The sequence below is a fragment of the Narcine bancroftii genome, chromosome 7 (assembly GCF_036971445.1).
Source record: "Narcine bancroftii isolate sNarBan1 chromosome 7, sNarBan1.hap1, whole genome shotgun sequence".
Classification (NCBI taxonomy): Eukaryota; Metazoa; Chordata; class Chondrichthyes; order Torpediniformes; family Narcinidae; genus Narcine; species Narcine bancroftii.
Genome location: NC_091475.1, coordinates 28,341,131 through 28,368,090, shown reverse-complemented (window position 1 = coordinate 28,368,090; position 26,960 = coordinate 28,341,131). Strand labels below are relative to the sequence as shown.

The 26,960-nt window shown below is 39.8% G+C and overlaps 1 protein-coding gene and 1 long non-coding RNA gene across 3 annotated transcripts in view; one reads left to right on the top strand and one right to left on the bottom strand.

Moving 5' to 3' along the window:
• The window catches only part of f5 (coagulation factor V), an 80,524-nt gene that overhangs the window by 40,193 nt on the left and 13,371 nt on the right, over window positions 1-26,960 (top strand). The window contains exons 13-21 of one of the 2 annotated variants that reach the window (XM_069889282.1): window positions 4,096-6,037; window positions 10,654-10,819; window positions 11,483-11,719; window positions 11,832-12,057; window positions 13,498-13,680; window positions 14,561-14,677; window positions 18,444-18,515; window positions 24,730-24,824; window positions 25,159-25,326. In XM_069889282.1, coding sequence (XP_069745383.1) covers window positions 4,096-6,037; window positions 10,654-10,819; window positions 11,483-11,719; window positions 11,832-12,057; window positions 13,498-13,680; window positions 14,561-14,677; window positions 18,444-18,515; window positions 24,730-24,824; window positions 25,159-25,311 — 3,191 coding nt within the window. In that variant the 3' untranslated portion in view covers window positions 25,312-25,326. Of the gene's footprint in view, window positions 1-4,095; window positions 6,038-10,653; window positions 10,820-11,482; window positions 11,720-11,831; window positions 12,058-13,497; window positions 13,681-14,560; window positions 14,678-18,443; window positions 18,516-24,729; window positions 24,825-25,158; window positions 25,327-26,960 lie in introns of those variants that run through there. The other variant, XM_069889281.1, reaches the window with a different exon arrangement.
• Window positions 1,402-16,379, bottom strand: LOC138738655 (uncharacterized). Its single transcript, XR_011341654.1, has 3 exons — window positions 16,310-16,379; window positions 9,926-10,058; window positions 1,402-1,543 (listed from the first exon to the last, which is right to left on the bottom strand). It is a non-coding gene; the product is annotated as an uncharacterized lncRNA (long non-coding RNA).

Genomic DNA, 26,960 nt, shown 5'->3' with positions numbered 1-26,960 from the left:
ATTCTAGAGACAAACTGCCAAATTTTACCAAAAAGGTCTCACTTTAGAGCAGGACCAAGTGGAATGTAAAAAGTACCTACCTCTTGACCACATCTAAAACAGTGATCAGATAAATCTGTCTTCAATTTATTTAGCTTTTGTGGAGTAAGATATAATTAATGTAAGAAATTGTATTGAATTAATCCATATCTAACATTTATATTATTAATCATACTGTCCCAACACAACTCTGACCAATTTGTTTAATTAATATTAACATTCAAATCTGTCTCCCAACCTTGTCTAGACTTATGAATCCTCTGTTTAACAATTCCCTTCCGCAATATAGTATACATAGCTGAAATAAATTTCTTAATGTATCTACTACATTTACTATTTCTACATCACCACATTTCAGTGGTAACATTGTAGGATCCAGTTTATCTCTTAAGTAAGCCCGCAATTGATGGTAACAAAAAAGCGTTTTATTTTGTATCCCATTTATGTTTTTTTTAATTGGTCGAATGTCGTTACGTTTCTTTCTACATAGAAATCTTCTACATATCTAATCCCTTAATATTAAGAAATTGATTATCCATTCAAAATAGAATAAGTCGATTTTGCATCAGAGACATTTTGGTTCAGACTAAAATTTCATCATTTACTTTATTCCAAATATTAATCAAATATTTCAAGAAGAGTGCTTCCCTTTCCCCAGATAATAACGTTGCTTCCCATTTATAGATAAAATCTTTAGGTTTCCTCTCTCCTATTTTGTCAATTTCTATTTTAATCCATGCAGGCTTTTCTTCCTCATCAAAAAAGAAGTTAAAAATCTCAATTGAGTTGCCTTACAGTAATTTAAAAAAATTTTAAATTTGGTAATTTGCAAACCTCCTAACTCAAGTTTTCAAGTTAATTTATCTAAAGAGGCTCTTGACATCTTACCTTCCAAAGATCACTTCTATTTAGTTGTTGAAAAAACTTTTGTGGTATCATTATTGGCAATGTTTGAAATAAATATTGTACCCTAGGAAATATGTTCATTTTAACACAATTAATCCTACCAAATAGTGTGATTGGCAAAAGCCTCCATTTATTCAAATCCTCACCGATTTTCTTAAGTAAGGGTACATAATTCAATTTGTATACATTCTCTAAGTTATTATCTTCCCATAAACCTAAATATGTTATACCATTCACTGACCATTTAAATTGAGTAACTTGTTGGCATTGAGTGTAATCCCCTATAGCAAGAGGCATAATTTCACTTTTATCCCAGTTCACTTTATAACCTGAGACCTTACCATATTCTTTCAATCTTAAATATAATTTACATAGAGAACCTATTGGTTCTGTCAGATAAATCAAAATATCATCAGCAAATAAATTAATTTTATGTTCTTCTCAGTTCACCTTAAATCCTTTAATATCCCGATCAGCTCGTCTTAGTTCTGCAAGGGGTTCAATTGCTTTATTCACTTTAATCCGAGATCCTTCACCTCTCTCCGCGTGTCTCCTCGATTATCCCAATACTCAATATATTCCATGTTAGGTCATCCTCCTCAGCAATCCAGATAGAAAAGAAAAAAGAAATATACATAAAGTAATTAATATTATAATCAATGGAATATTTAAAAATAGAAGAGAAAAATAACATAATAACTAAAAAAAAACTCTCATTTAATGTTGTTTAAATAATATACAACATTATCCCCCTCCATTTATTATTTAAACTACCGCATGCTGTAGTGCAGAGGGACTTGGGAGTGCTTGTGCATGAATCACAAAAAGTTAGGTTGCAGGTGCAGCAGGTTATTAAGAAGGCAAATGGAATGTTGGCCTTCATCGCTAGAGGAATTGAATTCAGGAGTAGGGAGGTAATGTTGCAACTGTATAAGGTACTGGTGAGACCGTACCTGGAGTACTGTGTCCAGTTCTGGTCTCCAAGTTTGAGGAAGGATATACTGGCTTTGGAGACAGTCCAGAGGAGGTTTACTAGATTGATCCCTGGGATGAAGGGGTTGACTTATGATGAAAGATTAAATCGTCTAGGATTGTATTCGCTCGAGTTCAGAAGAATGAGAGGAGGTCTTATAGAAACATATAGGATTATGAAGGGTATGGATAGGATAGATGTAGGAAGGTTTTTTGGAGCTGGCCGGGGAAACTAAAACGAGAGGACACTGTCTCAAGATTCGAGGGAGTAGATTTCCCAGAGAGTAGTGAATGTTTGGAATTCTCTAACCAGGAAAGTGGTTGAAGCTGCCTCATTAAACATATTTAAAATTCGGTTAGATACATTTTTACATGATCGAGGAATTAGGGGATATGGGGAGAAGGCAGGTAGGTGGAGTTAGGTCATAAATTAGATCAGCCATGATCGTATTGAATGGCGAAGCAGGCTCAATGGGCCATTTTTGGCCTACTCCTGTTCCTACTTCCTATGTTCCTATTTTATGGGTTGCAGCTACTGCCACAAATACACACAAGTCAATAGTGGTCAGTTCATAAAACTTCCAACTCCACCGGATGCTTACTATCATTGATCTCTTTTGTACATAAAGGAATCAATTTAAAAACTGCTTTACATTAATCAGAGCATTTTCAAACATCCTCCCATTGCTTAACTGGTGGTGTTTCAACATATTTTTCTGCACAACTAGGATCTGTAAAAAATCTGTTCTGTCCTCCTTGTAAGAAAATATTCAGAGTAGCTGGATGGTGCAAAATAAACTGATATCCCTTTTGCCATAAAGCATGCTTCACAGTGTTAAATGCTTTCCTCTGCTTCAGCTAATCCAAATTTGTATCAGAATTAAAAAATAAATTCACTCCATGAAATTCCAATGGGCCATGTTGTTAAAGCCAAAACTTTCTTTTTATCTTGATGACTAAGACATTTTATAAGTACAGATCTTGGGTTCTGATCTGAAGTAAGTCATGGTCACAAGGATCTATGTGCCCTTTCAATTTCAATAACATTTTCAAATGTATCAGGTCCAAAAACCTCCGGTATCCATTGGTGAAAGAAATCTTATTTCATCTTCACCTTCTTTAATGCCAACAATTTTTATAATGTTTCTTCTTCTAAAATTATCTATTAGATTAACTTTCTCCCAAAGTTGTTCCTTTTCAATGGCCCATGTATCAATGTCATTCTCCACTTTCACCATTCTATCCTGTACATCTTCCATACCAGCTTCCAGAGTTTTAACTCTTTCATCAACATCATCCAATTTGTTTTGCAATTTCTGAGCAACAGCAAAATATTTCTTCATTCTCTTGTCTGAGTTTTTCATATTTGTTTTTATTTCTCTCAGTTCTTTCAATAGCTGGGCATTAGTACATTCTTCTTCTTGAAGACTTTAATTTTCCAACCTTTGTCTTTAAAAATTTTCATCTGTCTTGTCACCTCTTCATCTTCTTGATCTTCCTCCTCTTCATTGCTGACCTGCAAATCTGACAGAGCGATCTCCTGTTTGTGTTACATCATTGGGAAATGTATCAGAGCCAGTACTGCTGGCTCTAGCAACGTCCTGGAGCTCATCCAGTCTTTGCATGCACATCTGTCTGCACCTGCGCAATTCAATGACTTCTTCATTGACGCCATCACCCTTGGAGATGGTTGTGGTGGCGCTGAGGAGCACCAAATGACCCCCGTCGAGGCTCAACTCGCTTTAGGAAGAGCTCTCACCTCAGCTCCTGGTTCTATAGGGGCAGTAGAACTTTTTTCCTTATCTTGTGGTTGTATTATTTGTGCTTGCAATGGGCCAGCAACGATCTTTCCTTTATTTAGGTGACATAATTAAAAAATTATATAGAAGATGTAAAGCAGTTTTTAATGGTTTGATAGATTTCATTTTGCCTAATTAATTTACTGATTCTCAGGCGAATCAGAATTCCATGTTCTGACTCTACCACATCACGTGACACACCCCAATCAGGTGGTTTGATGAAATAATGTTCTTTGTCATCTATTCCATTCAGCAATATTCAATGTTTTATGCTGTTCTTGTCATAGTGAATGTTGTTTTACTGCCACTATTTATTCCTGTTAATGTGGTAGTGTTTTGGTTTACTGCTGATCTTGTGATGAAGTGTTTGGTTTTGTAGGTGAATGGCTTCTAAGATCATTAAGTACACAGCAGAGGACCTACGGTATGAGGATGAGAATTAAAGTTTATCTTTGCGACGATGAAGCAGTTTCATACCCACTATTTTTTATTAAGATTGAATATGAGGGAGAGAAATTATTGGTGGAACCAACTGAGGAAGAAAGCAGTGAAGAAATTGATGCGGAGACTCTTGAACTTCTAAAAGAACTTAACCTAAGGTCATTCAAAAATACAGAGGAAATGATAGAGGAAGAAGATATTTTACAATTTATTGAAGATGAAACAACAGAGTCCAATACTAGTATGTACGAAGATCAAAATTCATTCAATGATACCCATTGGTATTCAAATAGAAATCAAAGCAAAACATCCATCAATACAATCAATTCACCAAATACAGATGCAATATATGATGTATATTATTATACAGATGAAGAAGACAATTTTGAAGAACCTACCAAGTTAAATGAAAATTCAACAGTACAACCAACTAAAGATGAAGCACAAATAGCTGAAGCATCTTTATCTCATTCACAACCACTGAATTTGACATTGATAAACACACATTTAAACCACAATATGCATGGCATGTTGGAAAAGGTTATTAGCTCAGAGATTTCAATCAAAAATTATAATGCAAGGAATGACAGTATTGTACTTCAAGATAACGCACCAAGAACAACTGCCAATAATACCACATTCCTAATGAACGTGAATGATACAGATGCTCTGACTATTCACAAGAGGAGTTTAACAGATATTCCTGCATCAACAGTACCACAAAGCACTCATTTTCAAATAACTGCAGAGAACATAAATGATGTCAACATTACTGATGGCAAGGGACAAGAGGAGTATCATACAGTTCCACGAGGAAGTGGTTCAGAAATAAAAAGTCAAGAAGGCGATGTTGAAGATTTGATCAAAAAAGACTGCAAAGATGTTGAAATAAATGCTGGTAGTGAAACAGGTTGCAAACAGGAAACCAACCAACAGAAAGGGGATGTAGTCAAAACAGATGGAACTGAGGAACTTGGATTGATTGGTGAATCGCCATTGCTTGTAAACAGTCAGGCAATTCCACCCGAACACATCCAACGTGGTGAAAATAAAACTACTACAAATATTGGAAACGCAAGTGAAGCAACAATTGAAAGTGAAAAGAATAATTTATTTAGTGAAGCATCCAGTGAGGCTCAGGAAAATTTCACAAGTACCTCAAATGAATCAAGTATGGAGAGCAGCAAAGATCCTGAGAAGGTTTTTATTTTTTTAAAGAAGCACTTAAAGGGTAAGCACAGAGTTCGATTTCAGGGAACACCTTTAAAGCTCAAAGAGCATCATTTGACCTACGAAGTGGAAGATAAAGGTATTAGTGTATCCACAATAAAAAGTTTGAAATGGTACATAAAAGACAGAGCAAAAAATAATCCCAGGAAACAGCTCAAAACTGCAGAAAGTGCAAGAAGGCAAGCTGCAGCTGAAATGATGCTGAAACAGAGGAACAGAATGAAGAGTCAAATGTCACCAAGAGGATTCAAACCTGGTATTAAACAAAGAACAAATGTTTTGGTCAATAAACATAACAAGTCAACACGAGGTGTGAAACCTAAGCATAAACATTCTGTAATTTATCAAGATGATGTTTCAAACACCATAATTGTAGGAATTCCCAAACGTGACAATGGAGTCACACTTGAATATGATGAATACGTTGCAGAGGTAGAGGTAAAGCCTTTCAGAGCTGCGTTAGAAAAGGATGAAGAGAAGACGGATTTAGATTCTGTAAGCCCTTATATCCATGATAGCCGAACTCATTCAGATATGTCTCGGGATCCAGAAATGATTGTTGAGCATTACTTACGCAGCCACAGTGGAAATGTGAGGCGGTACTTTATTGCTGCAGAAGAAATTTATTGGGATTATTCCAGAAACACAATGTAAGTTTGGAACACTTCACCATTTGTACTTTTCTTTTAAATGTTTTCTTCTCCTTTTCTATTTTTATTTCTCTTTATTGTAAATTAAGAACCTAAGGAATAGCAGGAGTAGGCCATCCGGCCCATAGAGCCTGCTCCACCATTCAATGTGATGATAGGCCCATTTCCACCTACCTGTCTTTTCCTCATATCCCTTAATTCTCTTACCATGTAGAAATCTATCCAACCTTGCCTTAAATATATTCACTGAGGTAGCCTCCATTGCTTTAATGGGCAGCGAATTCCATAGATTCAGTGCCCTCTGGGAAAAGCAATTCCTCCTCATCTCTGTCCTAAATTTACTACCCTAAATCTTGAGGCTCTGTCCCCTAGTTCTGGTCTCCCCAACAAATGGAAACAACTTACCTACCTCAATCTTATCTATGTCTTTAATAAGATCTCCTCTCATTCTTCTAAATTCCAGTGAGTACAGTCCCAGATGACTTCATCTCTCATCATAGGCCAACCCGTCCATCCCTTGAATCAACCTGAGGAACCTCCTTTGCACTGCCTCCAAAGTCAGTACATCTTTTTTCAAGTAAGGAGACCAGAACTGTACAAAGTACTCTAGACGCAGTCTCACCAGTACCTTGTACAGTGGCAGCCTAACCTCCCTGCTCCTAAATTCAATCCCTCTAGCAATGAAGGCCTAACATTACATTTGCCTTCTTGATAGCCTGCTGCACCTGCAAACCAACTTTAAAGAGCATGTGGACATCCAGCTTGCTTGCAATCTGAAAGGACCTCCCTCATTTCCATTTACTATTGCTGTCTCAAAGGTGTGAAAAAAGGTGTTGCTTTTGGAATCACTTGATAAGTGGTTAGATGAATGGTTTTCAACGTTTTTCTTTCCACTCACTTACCACTTTAAGTAATCCCAGTGCCATCGAGCTCTGTGATTAGTAAGGGATTGCTTAAAGTGATATGTGAGTGGGAAGGGAAGGTTGAGAATCACTGCTCTAGACTCAATTGCTAAATAAAAATTGTCAGTGGCCCATTTCCTTTGGCGTTGTGAAACTGTGCACTTAATGAGCCAATTAAGTATGGATTAAAACAGTGGTTTTCAAACTTTTTCTTTCCACCCACTTACCACCTTAAGCAATCCTTTACTAATCACAGAACACCTATGGAATAGGGATTGCTTAAGGTGGTATGTGAGTGGAAAGAAAAAGGTTCAGCACCACTGGGTTAGATGAAGATGCAGAATTTTTCTTTTCTAATATGTTAGTGGACTGTTCTCCATTTTTTTTTTTACAACTTTTGTCAGAATTGATAGCAGTATGGAGTTCAACCAAGAAATTATTCTAAAAGAGTTATCAGTAGTATTATTGTAAATATTTTTATGTATACATATTCTTAATAAGATGTTAGAAGGATAAGCCATTTAGGACTGAGATAAGGAGGACATTTTCCACTCAGAGAGTCGTTGAACTCCCAATCACAAAACATTAAGGCCAGTTCATTAGATACAGTGCCCTCCATAATGTTTGGGATAAAGACACTTTTTTTTCCCGTCTGTGCTCCACAGTTTTAAATTTGTAATCAAACAATTAAATTCCAGATTTTATTCAAAGTTTACATTTTGGTTTGACCAAGTAGAAATTATAACACTTTTTACACACAGTCCCCTCATTTCGGGGCACCATAATGTTTGGGACGTTTGGCTTCACAGCTGTTTGTGATTACTCAGGTATTTTAATTGCTTCGTTAGTGCAGGAACAAGAGAAGTTAGGCTTGCTTCTAAGCTTTTGATCACCTTTGGAGTCTGTAGTTGCCATTTTTTGACATGAGGACCAGAGTTGTGCCAAGGAAACCATTATGAGACTGAAAAACAAGAATAAAACAGTAAGAGACATCGTCCAAATCTCCGGATTACCAAAACCAACAGCTTGGAACATCATCGTGAAGAAAGAGCGTACTGGTGAGCTCAGTAATTGCAAAGGAACTGGTATTCCACGGAAGATCTCCACTGTTGATGACAGAGAATTCTCATCATAAAGAAGAAACATCCCTAGATGTCTGTCTGACAGACCAGAAACACTCTTTAGGAGGCAGGCGTGGATGTGTCAATGACTACTGTCCATTGAAGTCTTCATGAACAGAAATACAGGAGGCTACACTGCAAGATGAAAACCACAGCAACGGTGATATGCTTTGAATCTTGGGCAGGTTCTTTATGCCTCCTTGCTATCAGTCTGATACAATTTAATCTTCAAGTCAAGTACAACATGATGAAACAGCATTCTCCGGTCCTTGGTGCAAAAACATGCAGACACACAACCAGACATAACACACATACAGGCAAACAATACATATGCAGAACAAGTATTTCATCTATATAAATAAATAAATATTGTTTTGTACATAATGAGAGTCTTAGATGGTTAGCGTGTGCTGTTCCTTTGGTCATTCAGTGTCATTCAGTGTGTGAAGAAGCGGCTCCTCGGCCTGGTGATGGCTCTGATACTCTTGTATCTTTTCCCAGTGGGAGCAGTTGAAAGAAGCTATATGTAGAGTGGAAGGGATCCTCTTCAGACAATGATCCCGGTAGATCACGCCGAAGAGGGGGAGGGAGAATCCATTGATCCTCTCTGCCACTCTGTCCATAAGACCTTTTTCCAGAATTCTACAGGCTCTTTTAAATACCTCTTGGCGAACTATAATCTGGCTATTCTTTCTGTGGCTAACTGGTGGTTTCCATCTTGCAGTGTAACCTCTGTATTTTTGTTCATGAGGTCTTCATTGACACCTCCACACCTGCCTCCTGAAGAGTTTTTCTGATTTGTCAGACTCGTTAGGATGAGAATTCTTCTGTCATCAGCAGTGGAGGTTTTCCTTGGAAGACCAGGCCCCTTTGTGATCACTGAGCTCACCTCTATACTCTTTCTTCTTAATGATGTTGCAAGCTATTGATTTTGGTCATTCTAAGGTCTGGGCGATACCTCATTCTTTTCTTGTTTTTCAGCCTCATAATGGCTTATTTGACTTTCATTGGGACAACTCTGGCCCTCATGTTGAAAAATGGCGACTAGACTCCAAAGGTGATCAAAAGGTTCAAAGCAAGCCTAGCTCTCTAAAGCCTGCTCCAATGAAGCAATTAAACATGCCTGAGTACTCACAAACAGTAAATATTATGGGGCCCTAAAATGAGGGGACTTTGTATAAAAAGTGCCATAATTTCTACATGTTCAAACCAAAATGTATACAAATAACTTTGGATAAAATCTGGTATGTGCAGTTTAATTACATGTGAATTGTTTGATTATAAATTTAAAATTGTGGAGCAGAGGGCCAAATGAAGGAAAAATTATTTTTGTCCCATACATTATGGAGGGCACTGTATATTCAATTGGGAGTTGGATGTGGTCCTTATAGTTACAGGGATCAAGAGTATGAGAGAATGTAGGAATAGGATACTGAAGTCACATGATATTGAATTGTATCAAAGGGCTGAATGGTTTACTTCTGCACCTATTTTCTATGATTCTAGGAACAAAAATAACACAACCAAAAGCTTAGTTCCTGAATAGAATATCTAAACTATATGTTTACAGCCTTGTCCAAAATTGATATTACTTTCCATACCTTCATGGCTTCAGGTAATCTCGCTGCCATTGGGTCCAACCTGACAGCTCCCCAAATTCACTAGCAGGACTGATCTTGCAGATCCATTGCGTCTACCCGGTTCTGCACTATTGAGTCTACCTGGTTCTTACCCCCTTGTCCAGTTTCTTTCCACCTACATTCATGACACCAAACATGTTTTCCAATTTTTGATATTTTATGCTTTCTATCTCTCCTTCCCACTTTAGTCTTGACAAAGGGTCCCAACTCGAAATGCTGACTAACCATTCGAAAGCTGCCTGGCCGGCTGAGTTACTTCAGTTCCTCTGTTCACTGCAGGTCACAGTATCTGCATTCTTGTCTTCCTCTGTTTCGCTATGCAATCCCATCACACAGGAGAGGAGGAATCAGACTTCTCCTGTCATCAGAAAGAGCAGTCAGTGTCAAAAATATTAAAAAACCAAAACGGTAATAAAGTGAATGGAAACACTGTTGATAAATAATATCAGTGTCTTTGAAAATTGCTTTCTCAGTTTATCGCAGCCTAGTGCAGTTTTTTTTGATTGAGCACTAAAGTCCCCCAAATTCTGTGAAACTCAAGGTCATTGTCAAGAGCTATGTGATACATCCTCAATCTCAAGATCATATGCCTGCAAATGGCAGGCCTGCTTCATTCATTCAGACCTTCCAACCAAAATGTTGTTACCATTAGTTTAAAACATCCCAGATAATAAGATAGAAAGATAAGACCATCTTAAAACTGCCATATTCTGCCAGATCTTGGTAGCAGCTAATCTTTATGATTAAAAAGGTGACTTGTGTTATGTAAAATGATATATACAAAATGCACTTGAAATAGAGTCTTGAAGGAAAGTAACTGCCATGATACATGCAGAAATGTTGTACTTGATACACTTGTTCGTCCAGTTTAGACACAACTCCAGACTTTGTGTGATAATTTGAACTTAATAGTATTCCATTCTTTATATAATGTCTTCTTCATATGCTGGCAGAGATTTTGAAAGATCGGCAAAGCAAAGGAATAGTCGATACAAAAAGGTCGTTTTTCGGAGATATACCGATGCATTCTTTAGGGATCGTTATGATCTCGGAGAACGGGATGTGCACTTGGGAATACTTGGACCTCTCATCAGAGCAGAAGTTAATGATGTCATCAAGGTGCACTGCAATATTTTGATAATAATTTAAATTGCATGGTCAATATATAATACTTGGGTGCAAATTAGTAATTTTCTGCTTTCAAGTTAAATGAAAGCAGTGCTTTATTAGATTGTAGTAAAAACAAAAAAAAGTGCAGGAGGAGCTCAGCAGGTCTTGCAGTGTCCATAGGGAGTAAAGATATATAACTGATGTTTTGGGCCTGAGCCACCTTCAAGCTTGACCCATTGAGTACTTGTTCCTTTTATCGCAGCCCTCCCTTTTTTTTCCAGCAAGCTACATTTCCAGTAATTTCTGTTCTTATTGAAAACTTCATCATTTTCTACTTTTATCAATTATTGTGATTGTAGATAAGCTATTCTTATTGGTGAGCATTTGGAACAATCACCATGCCCAGTGACAGACTAGAGACTCATTTCTTATAGGATGGTAGTGGAAGGTGTAGGTAGATCTTGAATGTTGACTCATTGCCATTTACAGAGATATATTGACATAGTCCTGGGATCAGGTTTCTAAAATAAGAAAATGCTTGCAACCTTTGTCCTGGAAATTACTATTCTTAGTGTGTCACACTCATTGAGAACTTTAGGCCACAGCACTAGCTTTAATAGCATGAAAATTAATAATCTTGGTTAATAGTCTATACCTGTGTTTGTTCATCAGGTTATGTTCAAAAACCTTGCTTCAAGACCATACTCCATTCATGCACATGGATTATTATATGAAAAGTCATCTGAAGGAATGAGCTATGAAGACTTTTCTACTGATTGGTTCAAATCAGATGATGTTGTTCTGCCAAATACCACATACACATATGTATGGAATGTGCCACCTCGATCTGGACCAAAAGCCACTGAAGTCAATTGCAAGCCCTGGGTCTATTATTCCAGTGTGGACTTTGTGAGTGTTCGACAATCAAAATGACATGAGGGGATCTTAGGACTTTGAATGACAGAATGAAAAACCTTCTTTGATACAACAAATGCTTGAAGTATTGTTGCTTTCCTTATAGGAGAAGGATATCAACTCAGGTTTGATTGGACCCCTTTTGATCTGTCGGAATGGAACACTGATGTCCATGAATGATATCCCCAAAGATGTTCGCGAATTCGTTCTGTTGTTTAACACTTTTGATGAAACTAAAAGTTGGTACTTCAATGAAAACAAAAAGCAAATTTGTGACCAGGACTGTGGGATGAGTGATAATTCAGATTTCATACAGCAGAATACATTTCATGGTACTTATTTTTCTGTATTTAGATACCTTTAAATTTACAATCCTTTCAAAACAGACCAGTTTAACAGTTCAAAAAAACTGTCAGCATTAATAATCGACAAGTAGCTGAGTAGTTGAATGGTGATGAGTGTTTTTTGTTAAACAATTTTCTTCTATATGTTGTCCCTTCTGATTTTCTCTACATTTAACCACCTTCTTGCAACCAGTGCAGAAATGGATGCCACGGTATTTAGATGTTGGTCTGAACCCCACTCATATCTCTTGAATCAATAAGCTTCATGAAGAGAGAAATTTCTTAAGGTATTTTTGCCCTAAATTTATTTAACTAATACTGCCCAAGGAATTCCTGCCCATAAATGAGAAAACTCTGGTTAGGTCAGCAGTTCTCAACCTTTCGTTTTCCACTCACATACCATGTTAATTAATCCTTTATTAACCACAGAGCATCTATGGCATTGTGACTATCTGCCCAATGTATTTAGTGTATTATTTTTATCATTTACAATTGTCTACAGGAGATTACTCCTGGAGATTCACAGAAACTGCTTATGCTGGAACCAGAAGCCAAACACAATCTACTGGAGGAATAAGCAGGCTGAAAAAGGATGATTGATATTTCGAGCCAAAATTAGAACTGAAGCATGGTAAAGAGGACAGGGTGGAGGGAGGGTGGGGGCATGGGAATGGCCAACCAGGCAGAGGTGAGACATGACAGTTGGAGGCAGAGGGCTGGCAGATGTCAGAGAAAGGGATAGAGTGATCAGTGAAACGCTGTTACAGGACTGGGGTTTGAATCCGGCACTGTCTGTGAGGAGTGGGTACATTCTCCCCGTGTCTGAATGGGTTTCCTCTGGGTGCTCCAATTTCCTCCCACCATTCAAACTGTAGGTCAATTGGGTGTAATTGGGTGGCCTGGGCTTGTCGGCCAGAAGGACCTGTTACTGTGCTGTATGTCTGAATTTAAATGATTTAAAAAAACATTTAAAACCAAGAGGTCAGGGGGAGGAGAATGCGTCAGATTGGGTGGAGTGGGGGTTTAGAAGACAAAGGCTGTCTCTGGTGGAATCTGAGGTGAGAATGGTTCAATAAAGAAAGACCAGCTGAAACCAGAGCGGAGGGACGGTGGAAGTGGAGAGAGCGAAAGAATCCAGTGGGGAGATAAAAGTGGGAGGAGGATGGGGGACAAAGTAAACTCTCTTCAATCCTGATGAATAGATTCAGCTCAAAATATCAACCATTTTTTTCTCCCACTGATGCAGCTTGACCCAATTTACAACCAGTAATATAGTTCAAGTAACATGTTTATAATCTAAATGGACCATTCACCTATTAAAATTGTAAACATGTTTCCAGACAGTTTTTTAAAGCACTCGCAACATTCAGAACACCAAATGAATATTTCCACAATTTTTAACTTGAGTAACTACTTTTGCATTTCTAGCCATAAACGGATTTGTCAACGGTTCTTTAAGAGGCCTGGTGATGTTTGAGAAAGAAATTATTCACTTTTATTTGATTAACATGGGGACCTCTGGAGAAACGCATTCCATATATTTAGATGGTCATGCATTCACTGAAAGAGGAGAGAATGTGCATCGTCTGGGCAGTTACAGCTTGTATCCAGGTAAGGCAGTGTCCTACTTCATGCTACATATGGCATGTCATTTAAAAGCAATTTTGCATTGGAGTGGGCCGAACATCTGGCCTGCAATTCACTGGGTCAAACCCTGTTGCACTCCCGAATAAGTTCATCTGTCCAGCCATCTTGAGTCTACATTGTGATTAGCTCACCAGTGACCATGAAGTCAGTCAGTCCTCATGAATTGTCTGAAGAGGCCAACATTAAAAGCACCCTCTACCAAAAAAAAAGACAGCTTCACAGGCAATGCCTAACAGCTATATTAGGGTAATTATGTCATTATTATTAAGGAAAATCCATTTCTTTTTTTAAAAATAATTTGCTCTGAATTCCCCTATTGAACTGCAAGGAGGCAGCAGTATGGACCAAGGGTTATGTCAGTAGTGCATAGAGGGGGCATCACCTCTTGTTGGTTTCTGCTCAATGTCCTGGTTGATTGCAATATATCAAACGGACATAGAATTGGAGGGTAAAAATACAAAGGATTTGTTGTGGTCAAAAATACTTAAGGTTTGGGATAACATTTGATTTCAGAATAATGAACAATGGGTGTTCCCTTACCCCACCCACACTGCACCCACCAAGCCCCAGACAAAGCCAGAAGTGCTACCCTTTGCTGGGGTTCTCACTCAGTCAGAAGATCTCATCATTTAGCAATCTGCACATCCTGCAAATCTCAGCAGAGCCTGGATCATAGAGTCAGGAAGCTGCCTACCGACACAAAGGCCAGGACACCAGTTCCCAGTGGCACAATGAAGAACTGGCTTTACTAGTTAGAGGAGGGAGGAAGGTCAGATATTCAAGGAAATAAAACTGACTGATGTATTTTTTGTTCCTAATCAAATACTTGTACTAAAACATATAGGTGCCTTCAGAACTGTGGAGATGGTTTCATCAACAGCTGGTATATGGCTATTAGACTGTGAAAATGGAGAGCATTACAAAGCAGGCATGAAGGCATATTTGCTGATTCTATCAAAAGGTAAGAGCAAATATAATTAATGTACTGAAATAATATATTTCACATTTTGGATTGTGTAACACATACAATGTACGATAGTATGTAAAATATACAATACTTAAAGAACACTTCAAACTTGCATTTTAATTCCGCCTTCCTCTAGTTCCTGACTTGTGACCAATGTTGAATGCAAAAGAAAGAAGGGCAGATAACTGAATACAATTGGATTAGTTTGTCATGTCTTTCAACATTTTTAAAAGGTCGTAACTGCTCTTGTTTGGTGGGCTGTGGTTGCAGACTTCTTGAGTCAGTAGCTGATGGGTTTCAGCTTGCTCCTGACTTCAGCACAAAGATCTGGGTTGTCATTGTAGCCAGTGTATTTAATCTGACAAGGTAATTGCTTACTGTCTCTGAAGATGCTACATTAAAATGTCCATGCAGAGATCTCATAGAATCATTCACTCGCATTTCATGTGACCTTGGCAATTACTTCTTTTATTAGTTTACGTAGAATAACTGCCTTCTATTTTCATCTATGACTGCACTTGTTTCCCTGTTCTTGACCAGGGCAATACAATTTTCTCTCCATTAATGTTTTCTCTCATTTAGAGCAAATGGCAGTGAGCTCCCACAGAAGTCCAATGTTATTTGTCAAAAATGGCAGCACACAAGGTTGCGGCGGCCATTTAATCTGTATAAATGGTCAAATCCCCTATCCTACATGTTTGGTTTACAATCCTGAAACACTAAAGGAAATTAGAAAAACTACATGAAATTTCAAACTGGAGGATTGGACTGATAAGAATTTGAGTAGGTTTCATTTGCTGAAGCAAGAGAACCAGTCTCCAGTAAACAGCAGAGTGGATCATTGGAGACATGAGGGCGGCAGTTGGAAGCACTGTGCAAGAAGACAGAAGAGCGGCAAGCAGGCCGACATTGGAGTTCAGCTAAGTTCAGTCACGTGCTCCTGACGATCCTACTCACAAATGTAAGATTAGTAGAGAAGAAAATGGATTTCTTGAGACTGCATCTGAACCAGAAAGATCTGCAAGGCTGCTGTGCTCTGGTGGTTACAAAAACATGGCTCCAAGACTCCATTTCATATTCAGCAATCCAGGTAGATGGACTTATTTCCCTCAAGACAGACAGAGATGCTGCTGCTCCTGGCAAGACTAAAGGAGGGAGACTGTGCAACCAAACCAATGTGAAAACTGCTCTACCACAATTTCAACAGCATGTCAACTTAGCCACCAGATGAGAGAATACCCTAAATCGAGTGTACACCAATTTCACTGCTGCCCCTAACCCCACCTTGGATACTTGGACCACACATGTGTCCTGCTAACCCCAGTGTACAGATCACTGGCAAAATGAACAAAGATGGTTTTCAGGGAGATCACAATGTGGCCAGGGGAAGGGGTGGGTCACAGCAGCACTACAGGATTGTTTAGAGACCATGGACTGGAACTGTTTAAGGGAAGCGGCCACCTACGCCAGGCTGCTGTTCATTGACCACCTCGACATTTAATACAATTAATACTGGGCTGTCCTCTCTGGGACTCAACACCTCTCTCTCTAACTGATTTCTGGATTTTCTGACGGAAAGACCACAGTCTGTCTAGATCTGTACCAGAACATCAAGCACTGGCTCACCTCAGGGCTGTGTGCTCAGCCCACTCCTGTTCATGCTGCCGATCCACAACTGTATGGCCAGATCCAAATCTAGCAGTGCCATTGTTTGCAAATGTCATGACAGTAGTTGGCATCATGAGCAACAATGATGAATCACAATACAGAGATGAGGTGGAAAATCTTGTGAAATGGTGTGAGAATAACAACCCGAGTTTCAACATGGAAAAGACAAAGGAGATGATTGTGGACTTCAGGAGGACCAGAGACGACCACCCTCCACCACGCATTCATTGCTCGATAGTGGAGAGCATTAAGTTCCTCAGAGTTGACTTAAGAAGTGACTTATCCTGGATACGTAACATTTCCTCTCTTGTTAGAAAGGCACAGTGTTGAGTACACTTCCTGAGAAAGCTGAGGTGAGCAAGGCTCCCTGCCACCATTCTCTCAACATTCTACAGGAGCACAATCAAGAGCAACCTGGCCGGCTGCATCACATTGTGGTACAGTTGCTGTAAAGCATTGGATCGGAGGTCAATCCACAAGACCATAAATGTGGTAGATAGGATCACTAAGGTCTCCCTCCCCCTCCCACCCCCACCCCAACCCCCAATCAATGCAATTTACTTTAAATAAAGAGAGCTCGGAAATATAGGTTTTGTGTAGATGCATCATTTGACTGTATACCCCATTTTGAAGATGGGTTGTGAGTTCTTAGTTCAGCCTGGTCAAAGCTCTTGTGGTCCATGCAAGAGGAGAGGACTGGCTGCATAAATTTTTACTTGAAATAAGAGAAACAAAAAGGAACTCTGTGGTGACCCGAAAGAAAGAGGTTATCACCTGGAAAACCCTGATGGGGCAAGTTTCTTCAGCAAGTCACTGACGTGGCTGATTAGAGGAGATCAGTTTGTGTCCAGTGAATAACAAATTTCTCTCTGAAAACCGATAAGAACCTTCCAGAGCAGTAAACATTTACCTTTCAAGCACCAAAGCCTGGTGAACTTTATAAATGTTGATTTCTGTGCACAGTATAAGAATTGCCTGCAACCAGTGAACTTGGAGGATTGAAAAGTGAGATTGGACTGTGTATTAAAGAACTTTTCTAAACTTACTCACCCTTCGAATTAGAAGGGGGTTAAGTTAGGTTAAGTAAGTTAATAGTAATAAGTTAAAGTGTGATTGTGTTTTCATGTTTAAAGATAATTAAAAGCAACGTTTGTTTAAGTAACCATTTGTCTTGGTGAATTTCTGTTACTGCTGGGTTTTGGGGTCTTCTGGGGTCTTCGTAACAACAGTAACAGAAGAGGTTAGTCAAATCCCAACAATATACCGTATTTACCAGCATATAAGATGGAGTTGAACTTTAAAAATGTCACCCCAAAAACAGGGGTCATCTTGTATGCCAAATATAAAATCTGAACCTTAACAGTGAAGTCTCAGCTTTCCCCACAGGGTCTATCCACCCAGACCGACTGCCATCAGCTCTATACAGACTTTAAATGGCCTGTTAAAGAAGCTGGCGGTGGTTTTTTAAAAATATGCGTGTGTAGCGGTATGCTTGGATGGAGTGGACAGAACCAGCACTAACAGCTACTGTCTTGTGACAGCTAGACACAACAGCCTCCTATCTACTGGCAACTAGCCACTAAAGCCATGAGGCCTAGTGACTCAGCAGCACCTGTAGGTCTACTGAGAAGCCCAGGCCTACTCAATGTAGCTATGTCATAAGGTCATTAGCACTTCAGATGTCTTTACTCCAGGTCACATGTTGTGTGTCTATATTAAGCCTGATAATACTGTAATAAAAGTTCTTCTCTTTGCTGGCTGACAACTTCAGGTGTGGTCTCGATATTTCAAAATGATGGCGTATGAGCACATACATCATCCGCCACACTAATAAAATATAAACCTTACTGGATAATTTGCTTCTAAAATATTGTGAATAAGTGTATGTTCCTAGCAGCATCACTCTACTGGTCACCAGTAAGTGCCAGACATGGTAGTCTTACACAGCAAGTATAGCTCAAAACCTACATTTTAGGTAGAAATTCAGGGGTCATCATATACGCCATCATATATGGTAGATTAAGTAAGAGGGTTCAGAAAGTAGAATAGTTGCAACTTGTATTGAGTGTCATTCTCTCTCCTTCCTTCCTAGATTGTGATCACCCACTGGGCATGGCATCTGGAATTATAAGTGATTCACAGATCACTGCATCAGACTACATAGGTAGGTGCTTTGGCTCTGCTGCTTTCCAGATTACAACAAATGTGAATGAGAAAATAATGAATCAGTTCACTGTCCTTCAGCTCAAAGGTATGTTTGAAACCACTTCCTATCCAATGAGTACCATAAACAAAAAAATGTCATAGAGAGAGAAAGGTGGAAACAGGCCCTTCAGCCCATCAACTCCAAGCTGGCCATCAACCATCCACTTGCACCAATCTTGCATCTATACCTTTATTATTCTCCCCACATTCTTATCAACTCTTCCCAGATTCAAACACTCACCTACTTTTATAGCGGCCACTTAATCTACCGACTTGCACATCTTTGGGATGTGCACCAGGAGGAACCCTCGACTGCAGCTGGTATATTAATTTGGCCTTTTCTCAATGAATATCAAGGCAATGTGCCATCTTGAAACAAATAGAATGAGCACCCATCCTCACAAGTAAATCTGTAAGAGGGGCTACACCACTTTGTTTGCACTTTTCCCTGTATATCTCCACAGCATGGCATTGCTGATGTTGGCAGTGGTTCATATTGAAAAGATCCATAGCCTGTCCTGACAATTGCTTGACAAAGCCCCAACTTCCATGTTGACTAAAACTCTCTGCAAGGCAATTGCCAACGGAGTCAGATACTCTTTGCAAGGCATTTGACAATAGAGTCAGAGCCATAAACTGGGTTGCACTAACTGAACTTGAAACATTTCAGGGAAGCACTGTGCAACTTCGTCACTGTTCCACTGAAGTTTCCTGATTCCTGTTAAACCTGTTCATGAAGCAATGAATTCAGATCCCTACGGAATCTTCTTCGCATGGGCCTCGTAAGCATTTGATACCCATAAATACTTCTGGCAACTGGTACCCATTAATTCAGCCATTGCAAGTTTTTTTTTTACCTTGCAAAGAACCTCCAAATCACCCATCCTTGAAGGTCTGAATTATTCCTTGTTAAAAGTATGAATCTGAAGCATTTTAAACATTTTCCATTTCAAATTAAAATTGCATCTTTGTCTCTCCTTGCAAGCCTGGAGTCCCATGATCCTATCTGTTGTTATAAATTTTAAAATATTTGGTTCTGCACTTTACAAGTGCTCAATATATAACAGTATTTAAATCAGCAGATACAAAAAGGTACAGATTCAAGATCCCCTAGATGAAAGCCAGTATCTTTGCAGAGAGAAAAATAAATCTTTCAGGGAGATAAACTTTCATCAGACTCACAGTATAATCCTTGAAGGGAAATTCAAGATTCCTTTATTGTCATGTAATAATGCAGAAATGTAATGTGACATGAAAGCTCCTTCTGCCTGCTGTAAAACAGACAGAGTTGCCATCAGTCAAGGTTGGCATCAGAACAAGTCTAATCAGTGGTCATTAAGGTAGCAGCGGGTGTGGGGGGGGCACAATCTGGTGTTCAGAATCTTGCTAGGTGGGGAGGTGGTGGTGCCTACCTGCCATGAACCTCCTCCATGCACTGCCGTCACACTTCCTCCCTCCAATGTAATAGACAAATGTGCTGCTTACATCGCAGGGAGACTAGTGACGCTAGTTCTGCTTCTGGGGGCAGAATAACTCATTTGGAGGGGCAATGCCCACAAATGCCCCCCTTGCTCCAGCACTGCAATCAGTATTGGCCAACCCAGAACCCCTTATAGTTCAAGAGAAAGAGGAGCAAAAGAGAGTCCCTTCAGAGACACTGAGTGTCTGTGGATTTTCCTCCAGATTCCCCGTAGCCTCTGCAACTACAAAAATCCATTGGCAACCTGAGCTCCAGATATAAACCACGAACACGATCAGGAAGCCTTCAGTGGCTGAAACCCTTCGGGAATGCTTCTTGCCCTCAGCACCCTCACAAATCCCAGTTCCGTGAGTCCCTTGATTGCACTGCTGACTGCCTGCAGCCTGTGTGGGTCCTTCAGCCACTAAGCAGCCCCCTGCTGGACCACTGCCATGGTCACTGTCTTGTAGGGTCATCTAGTCTGCTTATTCTTCTCAATGGTGGGAGTTTTCCCATTTTACAGGCCCTGCACTGGTCCACTGCTCCCCCAGAGTCTGAAACCCTTCTTGGCTGCTGCCCAGCCTTGGTACCACCATCTTTATGCACACCCCAAGGTTGCAGGATTTTAATTAAAAACCCTGTTGGCTCCTTTAACAGACAGTTTAAATCCTGTATGAAACAATCAACATTAGGACCCACAGGATCCGATGTTATTTTTATTGAATAATATTGTTATAAGGCTGAAATTAAATTAAATATTTATCAAATTGAATTGTTAATTCCTTTAGCAGTTTCTAGGAATAACCATATTTACCATATAACCACTTACGGAGCGGAAACAGGCCATGTTGGCCTTTCGAGTCCGCACTGGTTCTCAGAAGAGTGAATCTCTTGAGGAATACAGAATGTATAGGAGAAAACAAGTAAATTAGGAGGGCAAAAACAGGGCCATGAATGATCTTTGACAAGTAAAATTAAGAATCCCATAACATTCTTTTAGAATATCAGGAGCATGAGGATAGTCAAGAAAAAAGTGAATCCCCTTGGGACTACATGGGTAATATTATGTGTGGAGCTCAGGCAATTTGGATGAGGTCCTAAATGAATACTCCTTATTTATTCAGGGGGAGGAATGTAGACATTCTGGAGTAGAAAGGTTTTAAATTTTTATAAGACACATAACATTTGACAAATCTTCAGGGCAAGACAAGGTCTTGCTGTTGAAAGCATGGGAGGAACACCAAGGTCCCTGACAGAAATTTTAACCAGAGATGAAGTGCCAGAAGACTGAAGGGTATAACAACATCATGGAAGTCAGAAATAGATTTAGGCATGGAAAGGTGGTATGCAAAACTTCAGAGTTGTATACCAGTAGACAAAATTTCATAATTTGCAAGATAAATATCATGTTTTTTGGAAAATCTTTTCTTTGGCTTGGCTTTGTGGACGAAGATTTATGGAGGGGTAAATATCCACGTCAGCTGCAGGCTCGTTTGTGGCTGACAAGTCCGATGTGGGACAGGCAGACACGGTGGCAGCGGTTGCAGGGGAAAATTGGTAGGTTGGGGTTGGGTGTTGGGTTTTTCCTCCTTTGTCTTTTGTCAGTGAGGTGGGCTCTGCGGTCTTCTTCAAAGGAGGTTGCTGCCTGCCGAACTGTGAGGCGCCAAGATGCACGGTTTGAGGCGATATCAGCCCACTGGCGGTGGTCAATATGGCAGGCACCAAGAGATTTCTTTAGGCAGTCCTTGTACCTCTTCTTTGGTGCACCTCTGTCACGGTGGCCAGTGGAGAGCTCGGCATATAACACGATCTTGGGAAGGCGATGGTCCTCCATTCTGGAGACGTGACCTACCCAGTGCAGTTGGATCTTCAGCAGCATGGATTCGATGCTGTCGGCCTCTGCCATCTCGAGTACTTCGATGTTAGGGATGAAGTCGCTCCAATGAATGTTGAGGATGGAGCGGAGACAACGCTGGTGGAAGCGTTCTAGGAGCCGTAGGTGATGCTGGTAGAGGACCCATGATTCGGAGCCAAACAGGAGTGTGGGCATGACAACGGCTCTGTATACGCTAATCTTTGTGAGGTTTTTCAGTTGGTTGTTTTTCCAGACTCTTTTGTGTAGTCTTCCAAAGGCGCTATTTGCCTTGGCGAGCCCATATTTACAAAATTTTGGATTGCATGTAAGACCTCACTTCTTGGTATCCTCCAATAGACTTTATTGTATAAATATTTTCTTTTCTTGGCATTCTCCAGAATTTATTTATTTCTTCTTTTCTTTTAAGGGTGGAGAGATGGGAGGGTGGGTTGGGGGAGGTGGGATGATACATGCCACATGTATAATTTATTTTGAAATAATTTAGAACTGAATGTAATGTAACTATTATTGTGGTTTAAAAATTTATAAAGTATTTACCAGCATTAGGAGAGGGCAGTTGAACCCTGTCTCCATTCCCCGCTGTCCACAGCTGCAGCAGTGCTGCCGTTACATCAATCCCAGCAGCTGCCATTTTGTCTTGAATGACAGAGCAATCCTGGCACCACAGAGAAGTAATTTATAAACTAGTCAATGCATTGAACACAATTGACCTGCTACCACCACCTAAAGCCCCATTCGTGTCCTCTCTCATCTTTCTGGAGACTTCCCACGATGTGTCCTGCCAAGCCTCTGACTCTACTGTGGAAGATTCATGAGTAAATCCATAACTCTGAGATTACTATGTCATTATACTCATCAACTGAATGAATACTGTAGTGACACTAGTATTTAAATCTTTACTCTTCTATTGTTTAAATCAACTAGAAGAATACATTGAAAGGTGCTGTTTTAGCTGAGGACATATTGTATGACCTTCCATATATTTGTTATTGAAAGATGCCCATTGATAATTGATTTAGCAATTTTTAGAAATATAATTTGTTTGGGAAACAGACTGTAGAAATTTCCAGAATGAAATGTATAACTTGGTTATGGTTTTCAGCTGGGATCTTGACAGACCTAACTGGGATCTCGCGTTCACCTCTTGAGAATGCCCATTTGTGCAGAGAGCTGTTAAATTTAAATTTAATTTCAAAATTTTGGCCCACGAGTTCATGCTGCCCAGTTCACACCCCCGCTACATTTTGAAGGGTGGGAGGAAAGTGGAGCCCCCGGGGAAAACCCACACAGACATGGGGAGAAAATACAAACCCTTTACAAACAGTGCAGGATTCAAACCTTGGTCCTGATCGCTGCCACTGTAAATACATTGCGCTAACCGCTGCGCCAACCGTTCGTCCCAATGACCACATAACTTCTAATGCTTATGTGGCATTATTATGTCAGGCATTTTATGAACAGGATCAAACTGCCAGCAACAATGAACCTTCAGCCAGTGGAAAGCAAGACCCAGCCCATTGACCTTTCACTGTCTGCTCCACTGTTTCTAAATTAAAAAACCCAATGAATCAATAAAATAATATTTTTAACATTTAACTTGTGCAAGTTAAAATAAAATAAAAATTTCAAACCATATCTCTTAATTACCTCTATTCAAGTGAATAAGACTGCAAGATGCATCAGCGATAGCTAGGATGAAAGCCTGGAGTCAGATGTTAAGGTCATCCGTCCCCACAATTTATTAGAAAATGGAACATTCATGGGCAGCTACTGGGTGCTGTTATTTCTTCCATTTCCTCTGAGTGATCTTTTACTTCATCCATGGCTCACCGACAAGTTCCGTAATCTTGGTCTTGTATATGGGGCAAATTTCTGGAATGATCAGCGATGTGCACTGTTCTCTCAAGTACACGTAATGACCAATTAGCCTTTAACGTGATTCAACCCTTAACCTCATTCTTTACCAAGTGTTTAGTTGGTATCTCGCAGAGTAATTATTAAGTGCTTTTTGTATTTATCACTGTGTATACAGGAGTGTCTCTGTTGATATCTCTTGCACATATACTGCCAAAAGCATACTAAAAATTCACAGAGAAAAATAAAATCAACAAGAACATCCATTTTGTAAAGTATACAGCTGCCAGGGGTGCAGCAGCAAATTTTCCTTCTGTTGGGTTGATCAATCACAATGGTTATAAATAAATATAATGCTGAAGTTTATTCTGTACAAAATGATGCAAAATGTCTTTTCTGAGTTTTAAATGGCAACATGATTTTAATAAATTGTTAATCTAGGCGATGCACGATCAATTGCCCAAAGACTGAAGTTGCCAAAACTGAAGGCTTTTATTTTCAAGAGATGGACAGCATCCCTGTTTTGGTCACTCACACTGACCCAGACTTGAACTGGGAGCAGGCTTGTGGCATGACAGACTTTCTGGGGAAGAAAGGGGAGGAGTCATGAGCCTCCCAGTGAGAGCGGGATCAACCAGGAAAGGTCACGTAATTTACATATGATGAATATGTACAATAGTGGTTTCACCACATAGGGCATCATGGCACAGTTAACAATGAAGGGCAGAGATTTCTGCATTGTAATTTAATTTATTGGATCATCCAATGGAAGCCAATCTGGGGAAATTGATCAGATAGGTCCAGGTAGTCCTGATAATCCATTACTTTAAGAGGATTAAAAAAAAGGTTGATATTACTCATTCCGATGATGATTGCACAGCCAAGACAATGGAGTCTCTTTGGTCTTTAAAAACCCTGCCTGATCTTCTGTATATTTTACTGCTATTTGTAGGTTATCATTTACATTTTGTTATTCTTTATTAGGTCAATGGGAGCCAAAGCTGGCGAGATTGCACAACAATAAAATGGTCAATGCCTGGAGCGCTGAAATGCACAACAACAAATTGCTTTGGATCCAAGTATGTTCAAATTCCAACAAACGAATGAACTATCATCATACTTTATATCCTCAAAAGTGCAATATATATGCTTATAAACATTAATGCACATTCACTTGTCATTGTACAAAAACACATAAATATGAATGAGAAAAAGTAATTTCAAAAACGATGTTCAAACTATTTGTTCTTGTTTCCTATTTACTGCTTTATCTGATTGAAACTGCATAATTCCCATGTTGAAAAGATAAACAAGCCAAAATCTATTTATTTTTCCCATATCTGTTTTTACTTGATGCTGCTCATGCTATCATTTCACAACACACACTCATCCTAAACTTCCCTTTATTCGCAGGCCACCGACCAACAAACAAAGGACAGATGCCCCTTTAAAATAAAACCATTGCACTCCAACAAGGAAACATACTCCCTCGAGAGCATCATCAACTTAGTCCAAAAGAGTCAATCACTTAAATTAATAACAAGTGGGTCACTAACAAGCAAATAGACAATCTAGTGTACAACTTTATTGGTTTGTGACTATACATGTTCATTAAAAGATTTGGGAAAATAAAGTAGTGAGACATGAAAGTCTGCAGATGCAGTGATTGAAGTAAAAACACAATGCTGGATAAAGTCAGCAGGTCAAACAGTGTACTTTTTATTGCAGAGATAAAGATACACAACCAATGTTTCAGGCTTAAGCCTTTCACCAAGGTATGAGCAAATGCAGACAGGTGCCTGAACAAAATGGTGGGGGGAGGAGCACAGGGCCACAGGCAGGTGATAATAGGTGGTCCCAGCAAACAGGGAGAGGGGGAATAGATCTGTGAAAGGAGAGGGAAGGGTGTGGAGAGCTGGAGGAAAGGAGACAGAGAGATAGGGGAGAACAGGGAGTGGCCTATTAGTAACCAGAGAAGTCAATGTTAATGCCATCTGTTTGGAGAGTGTCAAGTCAGAATGTTAGGTGCTGCTTCTCCAATTTACAAAAAAACAGTGCCCTGGTTTGGCAGTGCCATGGACAGGTATGTCAGTGTGTGAGTGGTCGCACAATTGAGATGGTTAACCAGTGAGAGATCCCTGTGACTAATGTGGACAGAGTGAACGTGCTCAGTGAAGCGATCACCCAGTCTGCACCCAGCCTCTCTAATGTGGAGAAGGCCACAATGGGAGCATCGAGTGCAGTAGATGACTCTTGCAGATTCACAAATGAAGTGTTGCTTGCCTTGGAAGGATTGATTGGGTCCCCAAATAGTGATGAAGGAAGAGGTGTGGACGCAAATGTGCCACTTCCTGCAGTCGCAGGGGAAGGTGCCAAGGGGGCAATTAGTGGGAAGGGCTGAGTAGACGAGGGAGTCACAGAGGGAGCAGTATCTATGGAAGGCGGAGAAGGGAGGACATGGGAAGATGTGGCTGGCTGGTGGAATCATGTTGCAGGTGATAGAAATTGCAGCAGATAATATGTTGGATGCAGAAGCTGGAGGGGTGGCACAAGGGGAATCCTATTTTTGTTGCTTCTGAGGGCAGAGAAGGCCAGGACAGATATGCGGGAAGTGGAGGAGATGTAGTTGATGGTGGTAAAAGGGAAACCATGTTTTTTGAAGAGGAGGTAATCTCAAATTACCTGGAATAGAAGACCTCATCTTGGGAGCAGATGTGACAAAGACAGGAGAATTGAGAGATCTGGAATAAAATCTTTACAGGGGATTGGGTGTGAAGAAATGTAGTCGACTTAGTTATGAGAGTTGGTAGGTTTGTAGAAAATGGGCCCTCTCCAATGTCAACACATCTTTCCTTTGATATGGAGCCCAAAACTGCTCACAATATTCCAAGTGTGGTCTGACCAGTGTCTTATAAAGCCTGAACATCACATCCCTGCTTCTATATTCTCTTCCTCTTGATAATGAATGCTAGCATTCTATTTGCCTTCCTTACCATTGACTCACATGCAGGATGACCTTTAGGGTGTCATCCACAAGGACTCCCAAGTCCCTCTGCGCCTCTGATTTCTGAACTCATTGCCTGTTGATAAAATAGTCTCTGTCTTTCTTTCCACCAAAGTACATGATCAAACACGTCTCTACACTGTATTTCATCCATCATTTCTTTGCCCAATCTCCTAACCTATCCAAGTCCTTCTACAGACTCAGTCCTTCC